Source organism: Bubalus bubalis, chromosome 2 (assembly GCF_019923935.1).
Source record: "Bubalus bubalis isolate 160015118507 breed Murrah chromosome 2, NDDB_SH_1, whole genome shotgun sequence".
Classification (NCBI taxonomy): Eukaryota; Metazoa; Chordata; class Mammalia; order Artiodactyla; family Bovidae; genus Bubalus; species Bubalus bubalis.
In genome coordinates, this window is record NC_059158.1 from 146,941,644 (window position 1) to 146,961,488 (window position 19,845).

General features: G+C 40.1%; 1 protein-coding gene across 6 annotated transcripts in view; it reads left to right on the forward strand.

The window, feature by feature from the left end:
- The window catches only part of ADAM23 (ADAM metallopeptidase domain 23), a 200,263-nt gene that overhangs the window by 95,713 nt on the left and 84,705 nt on the right, over positions 1-19,845 (forward strand). For all 6 annotated transcript variants that reach the window (XM_045164558.1, XM_045164561.1, XM_045164560.1 and 3 more), the window contains exon 4: positions 13,002-13,065. In XM_045164558.1, the coding sequence (XP_045020493.1) occupies positions 13,002-13,065 (64 nt within the window). The remainder of the gene's footprint in view (positions 1-13,001; positions 13,066-19,845) is intronic.

Genomic DNA, 19,845 nt, shown 5'->3' on the forward strand with positions numbered 1-19,845 from the left:
CTTTAAATTTTGGTAATCATTTCTTTATCTAACTTCAGCTGCTTTCTTTTTTCCTTTTTGCTTCTCATTCAGTCTTCAGCCATTAATTGAATGATTGAAAGAAAGTTAAAGCTACAGGTTTTCCTATGTGGAAAGGCCTTTTCTTAATGTCTTTGTTGATCTCATGCCGTTCTCTCCTGCTGCTCACATTAATTACTTTGCAGATGGCTTTAATTGACCCAGTAAAAGAACCTTATCTGTGTTCAGTCCTTCCCAGGCTTTAAAGACTCTGCAGCTTCTGAAGACACAGAATGCAGTGCTTATGCTCAGCTCTTCCTAGTCTGAGTACTTGGTCCTAGAGTTCCCTTTCCTTAGGAGGTTCGAACTTCTCTGCTTAAACCTATGTTCTGTCTGGTCCCGATCCTGCTTGTAAACACCATCACCCCATGCCTGATGCCCTAGCCACTGGACTTCTAGCCACTCCCAGAATATCCTCTCTGGCTGCACACTTTGATCCCTGTCTATGTTACCTGCTCTTTCCTGCCTACTTCCCTATCTGTATTTTGTCCTGAATCTACCCTGGCCTTGTTTTCTTTTCTTTTTCTTTTTTTTTCAGATTTATTTCTTTTTGGCTGCCCTGGGTCTTCATTGCTGCACATGCGTTTTCTGTAGTTATGGCAGGTGGAGGCTGCTCTCTAGTCGTCTCTCATTGCTGTGGCATCTCTTGTTGCAAAGCATGGTCTCTAGGTGCGTGGGCTTAGTTGCTCCCAGGAAGCCTGGACCAGGGGTTGAACCTGTGTCCCCTGCATTTGCAGGCGGATTCTTAACCACTAGACCACCAGGGAAGCCCTGGCCCTATTTTCTCATTGCAAAGCTCCCAATCATCTTGAAAGTGAAAGTCACTCAGATCAGATCAGATCAGATCAGTCGCTCAGTCGTGTCCGACTCCTTGCGACCCCATGAATCGCAGCACGCCAGGCCTCCCTGTCCATCACTAACTCACGGAGTTCACTGAGACTCACGTCCATCGAGTCAGTGATGCCATCCAGCCATCTCATCCTCTGTCATCCCCTTCTCCTCCTGCCCCGAATCCCTCCCAGCATCAGGGTCTTTTCCAATGAATCAAGTCTTCACATGAGGTGGCCAAAGTACTGGAGTTTCAGCCTTAGCATCATTCCTTCCAAAGAAATCCCAGGGCTGATCTCCTTCAGAATGGACTGGTTGGATCTCCTTGCAGTCCAAGGGACTCTCAAGAGTCCTCTCCAACACCACAGTTCAAAAGCATCAATTCTTCGGCGCTCAGCCTTCTTCACAGTCCAACTCTCACATCCATACATGACCACAGGAAAAACCATAGCCTTGACTAGATGAACCTGTGTCCAGCTCTGTGACCCCATGGACTATATAGTCCATAAAATTCTCCAGGCCAGAATACTGGAGTGGGTAGCCTTTCCCTTCTCCAGGGAATCTTCCCAACCCAGGGATCGAACCCAGGTCTCCCACATTGCAGGCGGATTCTCTATCAGCTGAGCCACAAGGGAAGCCCACCCAATCATCTTAGTTGAAATTAGTTTGCCGTTTTGGGGAAGCTTGATGGTTTACTGTTTATGATATTAGGGTATCTGCTGTCCAGTCTTATTTTAGCTGTGAGATTATAGTCACCTTGAGGGTAGGGATTGCAGTTTGTTTCTTTTCCTGTCCCCACCCCCAACCTCCTTGTGTTCAGGGATTATTGATCACCCTGAGTTGAGGGGACAGAAGTAGCCAGGCTAGCCACTGCCCCCAGCATGGTTGGTGGTAGTTGTCATCACCTGTAACTCTCTTCTTTACCTGTGCTTGAATTTGGTCACTAATTAATTAGTTAATTAATCAATCCTCTTCCTGAAGAGCTGTGTTTCCCTTCCTTTAAGAAAATATAACTTGTGGTTTCTCAAAGAAAATGTATATTCATTGTAAAACTTTAGGAATTATGGGTAAGGAAAGAAAGAAAAACCTTTGAAAATTCTACAGGAAGGAAGCCTACAATTATATTTGTGTATCTTTGCAGATTTTTTTGTGTATGTGAATATACACATACAGACATACTTTTAAAAAGTTACTGAACATAATATCATAGTATTTTCTCATTTGCTTTTTTTTTTTGATGTGGTATTGTGAGCATCTTTCCCATGTTTTCAAGCATCTGTAAAAACATATTTTTTAAAATTTAGTTTTTATTAAAATTTTTTTTTTCTTGTTTTTGGCTGCTCTGGGTCTTCACTGTAGCACGCAGCTTTTTCCTAGTTTTAGCCGCACTCGGGGGCTTCTCTAGTTGTGGAGCACAGGCTCTAGAGCAGGTGGGCTTAGTTGCCCTGCCACATGTGGGAACTTAGTTCCCTGACCAAGGAATTGAACCTGAGTCCCCTGCATTGGAAGGCAGATTCTTAACCACTGGACCATCAGCAAAGACCCCTGTAAAAACACATTTAAACCTATTCGCATTTACATCATCTGCAGAGAAGAGCTCCATGGGTATCTGTGTGTTTGTTTTTGTTTAGTTACTTCCTCAGGAAACCTTTATGAGTAGCACCTAAAAGATTGTAAGAACTTATGGATTTAAGGTGAAAGTGCTTTCAGGACTTTTAATGGCTATTGTAAGCTGCCCCCGTGTGCTCTGTGCTGTGTCCAACACTTAGTGGCCTCCTGGACTGCAGCCCGCTAGGCTTCTCTGTTCATGGGATTTTCCAGGCAAGAATACTGGAGTGGGTTGCTGTTTCCTTCTCCAGAGGATCTTCCTGACCCAGGGATCGAACCCAATGTCTCCTACATTTGCAGGAGAGTCACCTGGCAAGTTCAAGTTGCCCCCTAGAAAAGCATATTAATTCATGTTCCCAACAGTACTGAAGTGCCAATTTAGCTCCAAATCTAGCTCCTATTACTAATTTTTTATTTTCTAAACTGATGGGAGAAAATGGTCTCTTACAGTAGTTTTGATTTACAGGTGTTTTATTACTAATACAATGGTAGATTTGTATATAATTCATCACCATTAGCATTTGCTTTCTTTTTTCTGTGGACTGCATTTTGTACATAATCTTTTGTGTATCATCTGCCCATGTCATTTGCCTTCTTTTTGTTGGGTTGTTTGTTTTTGTTTTGGCTCTTTAAAAAATAGCAACTCTTTGTTTTTCATGTGCTTATTTTTTCTCAGTTTGCCTTGACGTTGTTTATGATATTTTAAAATTTAACTTGTGGAAATTTTAAAAAAATGTATAGTCTTATCTGTTATTAAAGTTATTTCTGAGTTTAAGATCATGCACTAAGCAATCTCTTCTTCCTACCATTCAGTTATATTTTTTATAGTAAATTGATTTTAAAACATACATACCTTTAATGTATATATTGTTATTTGGTGTAAGATCTACTGTAGGGATCTAATTTTCCCCAAAAGTTTAGTCAGTTGTTCCAAACCTATTTATTCTTTATTGATTTTCTTCTTTACCAATTTAAAATGTCATTATTTTCATGTATTACATCTTTTATATGAACTGTACTTTCTGTTTGTCCTTTGGAGTGTCCATCTAATCAGACCAGCGCTCGGTATTTCATTTACTGTTGTAGTAATGTAAGGTCCTATTGTTATCCCTCTTTTGAAACCAAATGGATAGTCATAAACATTTATTCTTTAAAATAAACTTTAAAATACTTTTGTCAAGTTAAACAAACTTTCTGAGATTTTGTTTGGAATTACATTAAAGGTATAGAGTATATGTTCATCTATACATATGTGTGTAAATATTCACATCCATAATACATATATAACATTTGTTGCCACTGTTATCGTTGTTAGTAGAAACTTTTCCCCTGGATTATTTCTAGGTTATTTTTGCTTGTGCACATAGAATTGTATTTTGTTTTTGCATGTATATCTTATAACTGGCTTTCTTAGTTAGCTCTTACTATTTCTGGTAGTCTTTCCATTCGTTTCGTTTTTATCTTTTTGACTATTTCACACATACCTGGGAAGAATGGACACTGTATAAACGAATGGAAAGTTTATCCCTATAGACTGAAAAATAAAAGAAGTAGGGAGATCTTGTCTTGGGAGATGACAAAAAGTTTAGTTGGAAGGTAGTTTTTTCTTCTAGACAAAGTTCCAAGAAGGCAAGACTGATAATGGATCTATGTCTATTTCTGTAAAGTTTCACTGTACGTGAAGCCTGGTTTGATACAATTATGTAAAGTTTAAAAATAAAATAAAATAAAAAAAAAGAAATATTGGGCAGGTCAGAAAAGAACCTGAATTAGCAATATTCAGCAAACTATAATATTCATTATCAATTTTGAAAATGGTATGCCAAAGCATTTCAGTTATGTATAACTATGTTCAAAGATATGCTATCTTTATTTGGATTCACTTTTCCCTATGTTTAAAATTGTTCTTGTTTCATGACATATTGGGGTCAAACCACTTGTGTGAAAGTAACTGCAGTTCTATCATAGAGGAATCTCAGAATTACTGATGTACTTACAGAGATAGTGGCAGCCACACTAAGAATGTGTTAACTCCCTCAAATCATGTGGCTTAAAAGTTAGGGAGGAGGAATTAAGCATCTTTCATTCTTATATGTGGTCTTTCCTTGTGGCTCAGCTGGTAAAGAATCCACCTGCAATGTGTTCCCTGGGTTGGGAAGATCCTGTGGAGAAGGGAACAGCTACCCACTCCAGTATTTTGGCCTGGAGAATTCCATGGACTGTATAGTCCTTGGGGTCTCAAAGAGACAGATGTGACTGAGTGACTTTCACTTTCACTTTCATTCTTGGGTAATTTAAAATGTCTCTGTTGATTGATGCTACTCCTCTGAGAACTCTTTTTTTAAAAATTTATTTGTTTTTAATTGAAGGATAATTGCTTTACAATATTGTGTTGATTTCTGCCATATATCAACATGAACCAGACATATATATATATGTGTATCCCCTCCGTCTTGAACCTCCCTGTCATCTCCCACCCCATCCCACTCCTCAGGTTGTCAGAGCACCAGTTGGAGCTCCTTGAGTCATACAGTAAATCCCCACTGGTTATCTGTTTTATGTTTAGTGTTTACATTTCCATGCTACTCTCTCCATTTGTCTAAGCCTCTGCTTCCCTCACTGTTTACACAAGTCTGTTCTCTATGTCTGCGTCTCCATTGCTGCCCTGTACATAGGTTCATCAGTACTGTCTTTCTAGATTCCATATATGTGCTTTAGTATGTGATATTTATTTTTTCTTTCTGACTTACTTCACTCTGTGTAATAGGCTTAGGTTCATCCACCTCATTAGAACTGACTCAAATGCATTCCTTTTTATGGCTCCTCAGAGGAGAACTCTTAATTGACTCCTTTTATCTGCTGATCAGGCCAGCTTGCATGGAGGTTCTCAGCTTTTACATCATCTCAGGTTTATCCCTCGGAGAAGGCAATGGCAACCCACTCCAGTACTCTTGCCTGGAAAATCCCATGGACGGAGGAGCCTGGTAGGCTGCAGTCCATGGGGTCGCTAAGAGTCAGACATGACTGAGCGACTTCACTTTCACTTTTCACTTTCATGCATTGGAGAAGGAAATGGCAACCCACTCCAGTGTTCTTGCCTGGAGAATCCCAGGGACGGGGGAGCCTGGTGGGCTGCCGTCTATGGGGTCGCACAGAGTTGGACACGACTAAAGCGACTTAGCAGCAGCAGCAGCAGCAGCAGGTTTATCCCTTACTTCTCTGCTAATTCCTCTTCTCTCTACTGCCTTAACTATTAACTTAAAAGGTTTTAAGTTTCCTACTCTTATTGTGTTGACCAAAAAGTTAGTTACAGAAGAACTCAAACGAACTTTTTGGACAACCTAGTATTTTATATGGTGTTCTTAATTGTATTATGGTACACCGGCCATCGCTTATGAGTGCCCACACATTACAGTACTGCAGCCTCTCCTGTGGTTCAGGAACTCATTGAATTCCTGTGGTGAGCCTCAGAGCAGCTCACATCTCTACAGTTTGCTTGTACTAGGAGTGGTCTCCACCCCCAGTTCCAATCCTACGAAGTACGCCCACATTCTCCAGCCCTGGCCTAGCATGCCGTCACTGACTTAACACCAAGCCTCAATTCAACCTGCAATTACTTTCACCCACTTAACATATCATTTCTATACTCTCAAATCCAAACCTCTCCATGTCTACAATCTTTGAACATAGCTTTAAAATTCTCACTGTATTGTTTACACTCAAAGGAGTATATAGTTTCTAGCTGAAATAACTTTTAGTATTAAAAATTATTTCAGTTGGGTTGAGTCTAACTTTTTCTTAAAACTTGAGAAAAGTGGTGGTTGAAGAATCTTCTTACAATCTTTGTTGTTTTCAAAAAGGAAAGCACCATGAGGATAATAGTAAATTTACAAGCTTCCACTTGTATGAATGTACTAAGTTTAAAGCCTGTATCTCTCCTCATTACAATTCAGAGTGCTGATTTAATTAATTAAAAGTTAGGTGTATAAAAGGAAAAAAGTAAAACTGATGGAAGAGGGAGCAGGCATGGTGCTTTGTTGTCCAAAACTGTTCTCCTTAATGCCCCATGAAGCTGAGACTCTCCATAGTGCTCAGCACTTATTGTTATCAAATAAATGAATATGTTACCAACCTGGGTCCTTGGACTTTTTCATCAGTAGAAATTGATAAGAGGGCAGATGAGAATTCCAAGCAAGGCGTTATTGAAACTTGTGCTGTAGCATGAGAGAGCGAAAACAAGTAACAGGTACTCTTGCTTGCTCTCCAAGGAGGGCAGGCTGGTTCCTCAAATAGGGTGAGGGGAGGGTGCACCAGTGAGTGGGTGGGGCTGGAGGGGTAGTTTAGGAGGTCTGCCCACCCCGTTGTTGATGCTGCTTGCAGGGATCACATGCAGTACCTTGCTTTTGCTCCCGGCGCCTCCATAATGGTAGTTGGTTTGTGGCCTTTTTGTATGTTATTGCTCATAATTGCTCCCACTGCAGCAGGCTTGTAGTTATTTTTAGTCTCTTATGGTTTCTTGTATTTTGTTGTCCAGGTGCAAATTGCAAGCACCCTGGAAAAGGGTCCCAGGTCCCAGCCGACTTCAAGTGTAACACCTGGTGGGCTGAAGGGCAGGCCTCCAGGGTGAATCTGTTAGGAGCCATGTAGGATGCTCAGGGATTCTAATACTGAGGAGTTAAAAGTTGTCAAGCAGAAGATAATCAGATGAGTGAATTTCCATTATGAAAATTGGCATTGGTGACACTCCTTTCTTTTTTAGACATAGTCTTTCACTGTTCACGCAAATATTGACCTCTGTTCCAGTCCCAGTGTGAAAACATATGGAAGTAATTTACACGTTCTACCACCGAGAATGAAATTAGGATATTAGTGATACTGTTTCTTTAAGAGCAAAGACATTGAGTGGCAAGGAGCATGGCTGGTCAGGACCTGACAAGTCCAGTGTATCGCAGTGAATGTAGATTCACAACTTTCTGGTTTCTGCATCTCAAACTGCTCATTCCCCTCTCACGTACTTCCTGACGTCAAGTGCTGAGAGAGAGAGAGAGAGATCCTAAGTCTGTCCAAAAACAGTGGCCATGTAAAACCCAGAAGCAGCTGGAGAAGGAGACATATTCACAGTCTACTGGCTTAGTAACATCTCAGCTTTGGGGTATTTTTCACCTCGTAGACTAGCCTAACCTTCTCTTTAGAACTTAATGTGTGTACCTGAAATTTGGCCCTTAGGCAGAGGAACCGTATGTCCCCATTTTTCCAGGACAGTCCTTTCTGGTTTATATCTGTTGTCCTGGAATAATTATTAATATGCCTCTTTCTGTATCCTGATTTGGATGGTAAATCATATGGCCAGTCAGTGCTTCAGCCTTGGTGCTTGCTACTGTTCTTCTAGACTTTTCCCCTAGCTCTGCTGGTGAAGGAATGCTGTATGGGCCTCAGGTCCCTCCAAAAGAGATTATTCTCAATTTCCTAATCAGAGGTGTAGACTGAGGGTTCATTTCATTAACTGCAGTGAATGCAGATTTCAAAACTGGAAGAGACTTTAGAGACCGGTAGTTTGACTACTTTTTAAAGGAAGTAAATGATCTTTAACTGACTTAGAACAAATGACTTTCTTGTGGTCCGATGTTTGTCTTTCCTAGTAGTCTTCCTTAGAGCGCAAGGGTCTTGTTCTGTATGTCATCTCTTTCTAAACAAATTAGTTTGCTTGATGAACCCACTCGTAGCCTATCATGACCAGGATGGTCCAAAAGAAAGCATATAGTTCTTTCTTTAAAGGATTCAAGTTATTTTCCAAAAAAGTCATTCACTCTTCTTCCTTAATGACTTTTCCAGGCTCTAGGGATTCTTGGTAAGTAACTTTTCCAGTTACTCAGATCCTTCCTTGGCTTTTCCATAATGAACCTCCCTGGAGGAATGTAAGGTATAAACTTTTGGAGTTTTGACCACCTGACTGTTCATATATCTTCTTTCATTAGACACACATCTCAAACTCAAGGATGCCAACAAATATTTATATAGGCCAAACTTCTCTTTGTATGAATTTTCAATGTCTAGATCTTAATAGCAGTTCTCTTTGTATATTTGTTGATGATTCTGAAATTCTTTCAACATAAATTTCTAAAACTTTTTCTTGTGACACATGCTGGAATTAGGATCATTTTGAGCATGTTTCAATAATAAAGATGAAATCTGAGAATTAACAGTGTAATATTTTGTCTTTTACCCATGGTATGGTCTAATATAAAATGAGTGACTTTCCTAAGAAGCTGTTCTCCAAATCATGATGTAGGAACCTAGACTGCATCCACCTTGTAGCTATGCCATCTGGGACATATGACTTCCAGGATTCCAGGGAACAGAGAGCTCTGATAGTCATGCCTGGATTTTAATGTTCAAACTGGAAGCGTGGACATCACTTCCACCCATATCTCTTGAGCCTAAATTCAATCTCTTGATCCCATCCTAAATGCTGGGAAAGCTATGAAATGTAGTCTTACCATGCCGGGAAGAAAGACAAAATGCGATTGGGTGGATACTCAGCATTATTTCTGCCACAGTCTCCTCCGTCATTGCTATGACTCTTGGTTCATTGCCATGTTTAAATAGTCTTGCCATTCTCTTGCAACCAGTCCATTCTGAAGGAGATCAGCCCTGGGATTTCTTTGGAAGGAATGATGCTAAAGCTGAAACTCCAGTACTTTGGCCACCTCATGCGAAGAGTTGACTCATTGGAAAAGACTCTGATGCTGGGAGGGATTGGGGGCAGGAGGAGAAGGGGACGACAGAGGATGAGATGGCTGGATGGCATCACTGACTCGATGGATGTGAGTCTGAGTGAACTCTGGGAGTTGGTGATGGACAGGGAGGCCTGGCGTGCTGCGATTCATGGGTTGCAAAGAGTCCCCATGACTGAGCGACTGATCTGATCTGATCTGATTCTCTTGCTCTTGGAGTTCAGCATCTTCAAGGTGCTTACATCTGTTCTTCATATTTTGAATAAAATCATATTATCTGACTTTGGAGTTCAGGTTTTCTTCACTACGTTTGTGCAGATTCACCATGAAAGTGCTGAGTGAGAGGATTCCATAAGAATACCAAAAGAGAATTTCCTTATTCCAGCTCTTCCACTCTCTTCCATCTTGCTTTGAACTTCCATCCTACATTTATCTCTTTACTTCCAAAGGCCACCTCTCTTTCACCAGATAACCTGCATGAGAAGCACTATAGTAGCTGGGGTCTATAGCTTTTCTGTAACTTAAATGCCTAGAAAAAGGGTGTATATTTCAGAATTTAAAATGTTCAGAAATTCCTTTTCATCAGTTCCCTCACATTATCAGATAACTCAGAACCAAACGCCCAGTTGGCTGATCATCAAAGTAAAATGACAGTTTATACTTGGAACCATAATTGTTAAGTAGATCAGTATTGGACTGTTAGAACAGTCTGTTCCCGACAGGAAATTCTGCTAGGGAAACAGCAGAGGGCAGAGGTGGAGGAAAGGCCTTGGAGAGCATCTGCAGGCAGAGATTGCCAGACAGCTTATCTTCAGGCGTACAGAGATACAGATGACCTGCTCTTTGTTTGCAGGGTGTGGCTGGAGACAGGCCACCACACCACTAGCTGTTCGGTTCTTTTTCTCCAGTGTTACTTGTCCCTCACTGAAAAGTCTTGTTTTGAAATCACATTAAGACTTTTATAATGAGATTACATTTCAGTTGGCATTAATTCACCTTCAGAAAGATTACAAATGCCATTTTAGGATGAGATGGCGAATCCCATACGTTTGTGCTAATTTGCTTAGTTTTGGTCTGGGAGAGTGGCATTCTTCATCCCACCTTCCCAGCACACGGTGTGGGCCTGGCATGGAGTGGATGTTCGTAGATGTTCGCTCACTCAGCAAATGTTGATTAGGCACCTGCTATGCACCAGGCATCATGCCAGGTGCTGGGGACACTGTGATAAGTGAAAGAAACTGTTTTAAGGCAGGGATGGCTCTGGTCAGACAGGAGGAAAGGATGGTGCAAGTGAGGATGCGGTGCTATTTATAGGAGGCGGGAGAGAGGAGCGCCTCTGTCACAGGGAGCATATGGTCTTAGGTCTGTCTCTATCTGTCATAGGCTCCTAGAAAAGTGGCCATTCCTCTTCTTTAAGATTCTCACATGCGGGAGATAGTAGAAATAGGTATGTCCGTGGTGGGCAAAAGACCTTGAAAAGAGAGAAATATGGTAAAGTGACCTTTATCATATCTGGTGGTTAGTGGTTAGAATGTTATTATCTGCTTTTGTAATTACAAGCAAAAATAGGGGGTCTAAAATAGGCTTGTTTTCAACGGTTAGACATGCTCCAGGGATGGTGTGGTTGCAGATTTTGAAAATAATGAATTACCTGTAGAGAGAGGTAATTAAAATGCAGTTAGTGCAGCCTCTCTGCCTCTTGGTGTTGTGGAAATATTCCTGGGAGAAATGTTGTCATCAACAACCCTGCTTATGCACATTCACAGTGCTGACTTCATTAACTAGAACTGAAAGAAGTTTCTGCACCATGTCAGGTTCTCCCAAGTATAGAGAGCTGAGAACTGTCATCGAAGAAAGTGAAAGTGAAAGTCGCTCAGCCATGTCCGACTCTTTGCGACCTAATTCTCCAGGCCTGACTACTGGAGTAGGTAGCCTTTCTTCCCAACCCAGGGATTGAACCCAGGTTTCCCACATAGCAGGTGGATTTGCTACCAGCTGAGCCCCACAATGGAAGCCCAAGAATACTGGAGTGGGTAGGCTATTCCTTCTCCAGCGGATCTTCCCGACCCATCAATTGAACAAGGGTCTCCTGCATTGTAGGCGGATTCTTTACCAGCTGAGCCACAAGGGAAGCCCCTGTCATTACTTCTGCTATTACTGAGATTTTGAGAAGGGAATGAGTAGATGGTACCGTAAGTTGTTAGTTTCAAATGTAGAATTTTCAATAGACACACATTTGATTAGTAATTTCAATAGAAAAACCTGTCCAAGATACAAGCATCTGCCTTATTTCTGTGTTGTTGTCCTTCAGCTCACACCAGAAACCAGGCTGGACCAGACGCTCATGTGACTCCCAGTTACTCTGTTGATTGGCTCCAAGCCTCCTCCAGACCCTCCGCACTGGGTCATAGTAGAACCACATCAGGTGCAGCTCTCAAAATGATGCAAAATCCTTGAGTCCTCCCGTCCTTTTGTTAAAGAAGCAGTGTCGAGATTTCCCAACAAGAAAACCTACTGGTAGGCAGAGTTATAGAAGACAGAATGTCAGAGCAGGCCTTCCTGAGACATCGTCTGCTCCAGCCTTTTTTCTTACAGAAGAAATGGAGACCTAAATATAGGGCACGCCCTTGGCTCATGGTTGAATCTACTGTTGTCCTTCAGTTACCATTAGGACTAAGTGAGTTCTCCCTTGATAGTCCCTAGAACAGTGGCTGGGATGTAGTGAGTACTCGGTCAATGTGAGTGATGTCTTGTTACCATTATTTCTAGTGGTGCAGCTGAAACAGGAACCCAGATACCCTAGCAGTTCTGTGCTCATTTGGAGGCACCTATTTTGTATTTCCTACCTTGTATAAAGGGAAATGTGTTGGAGGAAGCTGAGTTAAAAATAGTGATAGCTGCAGTGCCCGTTCGTACTCAGCCCTGAGTTCTCATAGGGGTGGTGTCATTTAATCCTGTTAGTGTCTATGCGATTCACACTCTGTTGTCTTCGTGTGACTCATGTAAAGGCTGAGTTGGGTACCTTGCCCATGGTCACACTACTAATAAGGAGCTGGGCTAGGTTTTAAACCTTGCTCTGACTTCAAAATCTATGTTCTTAACTATTATTTTATTCCAGGAGTTAGCAAACTGTGGACCACAGGCCATATCTGACATTTCTGCTTTTGTAATCCTCGAGTGAAGAATATTTATTAAACTTCCAAATGGTTGCAAAAAATTCAAGAAGAAAAATATTTCCTGATGGGTGAAAATTATGTGAAATTCAGATTTCACATAAATGAGGTGTTATTGGAACACAACTGTACAGCCTGTAGCAACTTACATGATAAAATAGCAGAGTTGAGTAGTGGTTATACAGACCCTGTGACTTGAAAAGCCTAAAATATTTTCTGTCTGGTCTTTTCTCTGTACTCTTCCTCAATGATTGTTTTGAGTTTCCAATTAGTTAGAGGGTAATTGTGAATTTTTATAGCGCTCATCTTCTCCTGTTACCTGCCTCTTTGTTTGTTCCATAGTCACATATCAATCAAATGATGAATGTGTGTATAAAAAGAGTTCATCTTTAAATTATCCATATTTTACCCTTTTTAACAGATGGAGGAGTGATTTGTTGCTGGATAACGTTTGGCACTGTTGATGACATCTGTTCTGCCCTTACTGTGGACAGGAGAGCTTTGTGGTTTACATAGCTCTCACATCCATTTATTGAGCTGGTTATTTTTAAAACCGCCAAGTATGTGATATGGAAATCACTGTATTTTCTTTCCTTTGTAGTGGTTTGCTGTCTTCTGATTATGTGGAGATTCACTATGAAAATGGGAAACCACAGTACTCTAAGGTATGGTCAGCAGTATATGGACATCCTATAGTATAAATATTCTTATTCATAGAACACTGTTCATTGCACACTGCGTTGTTTTGCTGTCTGTCTCACAAAAATACTGTGGCCTCTTATAATAGCTTTTATAATAATAAAAGCTATTATTTTTAAATTTAATATACATTTAGGAGAAATTTATTAAAATTTACAAGTGTTTGAGATAATGTTAAATGCTCCAGTCAATAAAGAAATGTTCATTGTTTTGGTTATGTAAGTGGATGGTATCAAGACTTCTCCAGTTCCATGACAGCACCAGGCTCATGGTCAGAGAAACTGAATGATCAGACTGGAGGGGCTGTTAGAATGACTGTTTAGTCCAAGGGACTTTGGTGCCCAAGGACAGAGGACAGATGGGGAAAGGAAGATAGAGGGAACATTCTCCCAGTCAATCTCCACAATAGTTCTGTGACGCGGGTATTATTATTCCTATTGTGCAAAGGAAGAAATGGAGGCAGAAAGAGGACAAATAAACTTTCTCATGGCCACCAAGCATTGTAATACCAATGCAATTGGGTGCTTGATTTCCTTCATTGGAGATTAACTGTTCTTTTCATAGAGAATCAATAAGGAAAAGTGGATTTAGATTAAACAAGAGAGAGAGATTACTTGTATGTAAGGAACACAGTTGATCTCCCCCAGTCAGGGTGAAAATTTCTGGAATGGCTGCATCCAGAGAGAGACTTTGAGTTGTAGGAAGGTTACGGAGCACCTCTGAGCATAAGGTGTGTCCATAGATGCCTCAGGCATGGGATGCAAGCAGAGAAACAAAACAAGGAGGGGAAACATTACTGGATTTTGTTTCTTGATTGCTAATGAGCACTGGCACAAAAGTGTGGGCTTGCTGGGTTGTACAGTGTGGGGAACTGGGCTGGGCCATCTTATATCCTCTCCACAGATATTTCTAGGTAGCCTGAACTAACTGCTGCCCAAGGGTCATGGCATTTCTTAGGATTTATAATTGCCCACCTAAGAGTGGGCACATTTGTAATTTGATGTATGTTCCAAACCTTTGAATTTTATGCCTCAGATTAAGAACTTCCATGTATTACTCTCACTAGTCTGTCGCTTCTCGCCTTAGGCTGCATCTTGGTGGGGGTTGTCGAATCTCCCTAAAAGTTAATGTTGGGGAAAGTGAACAGAAATGCTAAATCAAGCTCGGGAACAGTGCTGCCTGGCATTTGTACAAACCAAAGCTTCTGTCAGCTGTGCCAGTGCCGTGAGCACTGCAGATGCTGAATCATGAGTCTGGAGAAGGGAAGATTGCAAGAGACCTTTACAGACTCAGCAAATGAGCCACCTTTGCAGGCCTCTGTAACCTGATCCAAACTTCTCACTAAGAAAGTTTTTTGTTTTTTTTTTAAGGAAATGGAATAGCTAATTGGCCTCCAGAGGTCATTTGAGGTCCCAAATGGAGGTCCTATCATGGATTAGACATGTCAAATCTTGTATCAATTGTAACTGAAATTTAAAACAAAGAGTATTTTAGTGCTGACAAAAGAAGTGTTCATTGCAGTTTGTTTCATGTTCATTTCTTTTTCTTATTTATGACCCATTTTCTCCAAATAGCTTATATACTCAAACTTACTTGCTTCATATTTAATGAATAAGTGGTAACAGTCTGTTTTTTATTTGTGTGTATCTATATATATGGGCTTCCCAGGTGCCACTAGCGGTAAAGAACCCACCTGCCAATGCCAGGAGACGTAAGAGATGAGGGTTTGATCCCTGGGTCAGGAAGATCCCCTGGAGAAGGGCACAGCAATCTACTCCAGTATTCTTCCCTGGAGAACCCCGTGGACAGAGGAGCCTGGTGTGCCACAGTCCATAGGGTTGCGACGAGTTGGACACGACTGAAGTGACTTAGCTTACACGTATGCCTCTCACACTCCCAAACCCGAGTTGATATGGTATACACTATCCTGTGGGAGAAATTTTAAAAAATATATATACATATTTTATTTCATTAAACAATATAAAGCAAATTTTTAATAAAATATTTCAGATTAGAACATTTTTAACAAACATGGCAATGTTCTGTGCCAATTTGTACATGCTTTGAATTAATCTAAATTACATATTGATAAAAGATAAACCATTTAAGCATAAATGGATGAATGACATAAATGTATATTTCACAAAAGAAAAATACAAATGGCTGGTAAAATTTTTATAAGAAATGCAAGTTAAAATGAGAATACAAATGGCATCTTTAAAAATGTTAAATTATCATATTTCTTAAAAAAATCATAATATCCAATAATAGTCACAATAATATTGGTGGGAATATAAATTTGAGGAACATATCTAGAAACAACTTGATTACAGTTATCAGGAATCTGAAAAAAAAGTTCAAATCAAACAAATGGATCTGGAGAACTTGTTTAGAGGTTCCAGGAAGGGAATACAATTATTTATATATCCCTGATGGAAGAATGGTCATTCTTTCAACTTCCAGGAAAATGACATTAGGATTGATGAAGGAATAAAGAAATACCCAGCTCCTCAGACCAGCAGAATACTGGAAATAACTTAGGCGATGAAAACTACAACAAGATCATTTATATAACTCCTTTTGAGCTGTTCATTTTCCTTCTGAGAAAGTCCTAGGTAATAATCAGAACTTATACCCATATATTAACTTGCAAAGTTTTGGTAATTTACAGTAGAACAGAGAAAATAAAATTGTTTTTAGCCTAACAATATTATAAATATTTTAACAGGCATTAAAATTTCTGCTAAACTTTTGTTTTTAAAAGATGTATAATGTTGTATCCAATTCATTTGCTATAATTTGTTTAATCCCACAATGATAGACATTTAAAATTGCTTCTAATATTTCACTGTACAAATAACTTTAAGTGCTGGTGCTTAGTCACTCAGTCGTGTCCGATTCTTTGTGACCCCATGGACTGTGGCCCACCAGCTCCACTGTCCATGGGAATTCTCCAGGCAAGAAAACTGGAGTGGGTTGCCATAACTTTAAGTTAAACCCTTCTAAATATATTTTGTGTACTTCTTAAATAATTGCTTAAGGATTACTTTCAAGAATGGAATTTTCTGGGTTAAAGAGTTGGTACATTTTTAAGGCTTTTGCTACATATTCACAGTTTTTCTAAAATTTTGTATAAATTCATACTCCTACTATCATTGCATATCTATTTTTAAAAGTGTGCCTTTAAAGTTCACATTGTGTTCCATGTTAAGCAAATCTTCATACCGAATACCAGAAAAGAAAATTAGTATATAAGAATGGCAAGTTAAATAAGCCTGTTTTTACACCTTGCAAACTTTCTTCCAAATATCTCAAATTATTTGGACAAAAGTACACACGTGCATGCACACACACACACACACACACACTATTATTCATATGACGAGGGAGGAACAGAATCACTAATAGCTTACTTGGCCTTAAAGTGAAATATAAATGTGTACATTTAAAATATTCTGGGAATTAGTTTCAAACAAAATGATGAGTCACACTTCAGAGCTACTACATGTCTAGGTGTTTCCATTTCATGATGACCAAGCCCCCACCTAGTTCCCACTTTTAACTAAGAAGAGGTTAATGTCTTATGCGTTTATTTTTGTTGAATGAAAGTGAATTAAAGGGGCTTCTTTCCTTGTGAAGTGAATATAGGAACTGAGAGGTCAACAGATTAAGTAGGCAGATAGAATAGGTGCCAGGTATTAGTAAGTGCCTATGAAAGAACTTTGCTTCTGCACCAGCAGTTCCTAGCATGATGCTTTGCACACAATATACAACAATACAACTTTGTTGATTTGTTGGTCAACGTTATTGATGAACCTATTATCATAAGTTATTTTTTAGTGTATCAGTTCTAAAGGAGTTAGGCATCAATATAATGGTATAATAGTTCCTTTTCAATTTAGTATGTTTCTATTAAATCCCTTTTAGGTGAACCATTCACTTTAAATGCTTGCTAACACTTTGGTTTCTCCTCTTAGTAAAGAAACTACCAACAGTGTAAGACTGAGTGGATAGATAACAATGGTTCTGTCCCCACCTTCCTTGTTACTCTTCATTTTTATCGGGTGGGAATACTGTCCTTTCCTAACTGTATTTTCTCACGCTGGCTTCTTCCTATGTCTTTGCTCACTCTTGCCCAGGGAAGAAAGAACACTTTAACTTATGGGAAGGAGCTGAGCATGTCTGCATAGTCCCTTCCTCTTTTTGGGGGGTGGTGAGAGTCACCTCCCTCCAGGAGGAACACATTTTCTCTACTTTCCCATATTCTAAGTTGTTCAGTGGCAGCCTCTATTTTTTTTTGACCACCCCACTTGGCATGCGGGATCTTAGTTTCCTGATCACAGATAGAACTTGTGCCCCCTGCAGTGGAAGTGCGGAATCCTAACCACTGGACTGCCAGGGAAGTCCCACAATTCTATTTTAATATATTAAAACTCACTGAATCACAAAAGAGTGTCTCAAAAAAAAAAAAAAAAAAAAAACTTAAAAAAGCACAAAACCTCAGATAGGTAATGGGAGTTTATTTACCCACTGTTTCAACAAACCTGAATCCTTTGGTCCTTTAAGACTGGCTTCTTCATGAGCCTAAGTGACAAGACCATTTTTATTCATTCATTAAACAGCTGTTGATTTCACTCACTCTGATCTCACATTGTTCTAGAAGCTGGATATACAATGGTGAACCTAGCAGGTAAAAATCCCTGCCCTTGTAGGTTCTATATTCTATTCTCACCTGGGTTCTTTCCTTTGTCATTTTAATCATGTTGCCCTCCTAGAATCTGTGTGTGTGTGCTTTCCTTATCAAGTCAGCACCATGGTCAAGCTCAAACTCACTTCTTCTATGAATGCTGAGTATTGTCAGAGGCAATGAGCTTCTGTGGGCAAGGCTCTTGGCTGGGAGGTTAAAAAAAAACACTCATCCCACACTGGCTCCCTACAAAGTTATTTTAAATCTGAATAGTATAACTTGTGTGAACTACTAAAAATATATATAGCACTAAAATTTATGTAGTACAGCTATATATATAAATACATAAATTAGGACATGTAAATGTTTTGATACCTGGACATTTTTTCCCCTTGAGTTTAGCAAAGATAAATAATTAAACTGGTGTTGGGTTCTCAAGTTGTCCAATTCTCTGAAATATTTTTTTGTATCCTTATTTTGCAGTATTCAAATTCAGGTATATGCATCCTATTTTAAGTCCCTTTGACGATGCAATAATCTCCATTTATTAGATTCTCCATTTTTGTTGAATATAAGTACCCGACAGTTTTTAATCTGAAAATGCTGATGCCCGAGGAGACACGTATAGACTTGTCTTGTGTCGTGCATCAAGTGAGCCCTTTTTGATTCTCCTGCCTGCCGTTTGCCTAGTTACAGGTCTGTGACCCCCTCAGAGGTGGTGATCTCAAAGTCTCTGACCAGTGCTCTTGAACTGTCTGAGGCCTTCCTGATTGCAGAAACACTGGACCCTGCAGATGTGGGATTCAGTTTAGCTTTCCACTGTCTGCGGCAGAGCCTTTTAGTACTTTGTGACTCTCCCTATTTGTACACAGAGATGGCAGTGACTGTTAGGCAGCGAGGGTTTCAGCTGGCTAGTACCTTGGATGGAGGCACCCTGGGAACTGACTATCCAGTGTCTTCATTAACAAGGCCCTCCCCCTGGAAGAGGACCCTCTGACCTGACCTGCTCCTGTCATCCTGATACCCAAGAGGGAATACTTCTCAACAGGGATTTATTTAATATGAAATACCCAAAGATCTTACTTTGTGGTGACATTAACAAAGTGCTACATAATCTGGACAGTTGCGAAATAGTATTTTTCTGGTAATGCTTTCTCAAAAACTTGGTGTAAATTAAACAATAAGGAAGTCAGAAAGTCTTCTAATACTACTAATATTAACACTAAATTAGGACTTGCCAAATTGCGTGTTGTGTTTAATATAATTACACAAGTTAGATATTAAAACTTTCTTATGATGATAAACATCAGGGATTAGATATTACTGCAAGTCTCAAAGTCCTGGAAGTATGGTGATCCACATCCACATATACCGTGAACCAAACAGTTCCCTTCAGATGCTGCTGCTGCTGCTGCTAAGTCGCTTCAGTTGTGTCCGACTCTGTGCGATCCCATAGACGGCAGCCCACCAGGCTCCCCCGTCCCTGGGATTCTCCAGGCAAGAACACTGGAGTGGGTTGCCATTTCCTTCTCCAATGCATGAAAGTGAAAGTGAAAGTGAAGTCACCTAGTCGTGTCCGACTCTTAGCGACCCCATGGACTGCAGCCCACCAGGCTCCTCTCTCCATGAGATTTTCCAGGCAAGAGTACTGGAGTGGGGTGCCATTGCCTTCTCCTCAGATGATACTCTGCCTTAATTAAAACAGATACCAAAGAGCATCAGCTTTCAGTTTTCAGTGCAAGTGAATGAAACTGAAGTATAAGAAAAGACTTGGAAATATTTTCTGGGAAAAAAGATTATTTGCAGGAAAATATAAAAAATAGAGCTTTTTAAAGAAAGGTCAAGTAAATATGACAGTGTTTGCTGCGCACTTCTAACAGTCACCTGACTCAAGATAGCTTTTTGGTGTGACACAAAGTGCTCCATAACTGGTTTGATGGAATTTACAGTTTCCTATGGTTGTTTTTAGAATCATGGGAAGAGTCTGATATTTAATTACGGGGTATTAATCTGGATTCTCAAATTACTGAAATGTGTGGTACCATTTGCCCCAACAAGT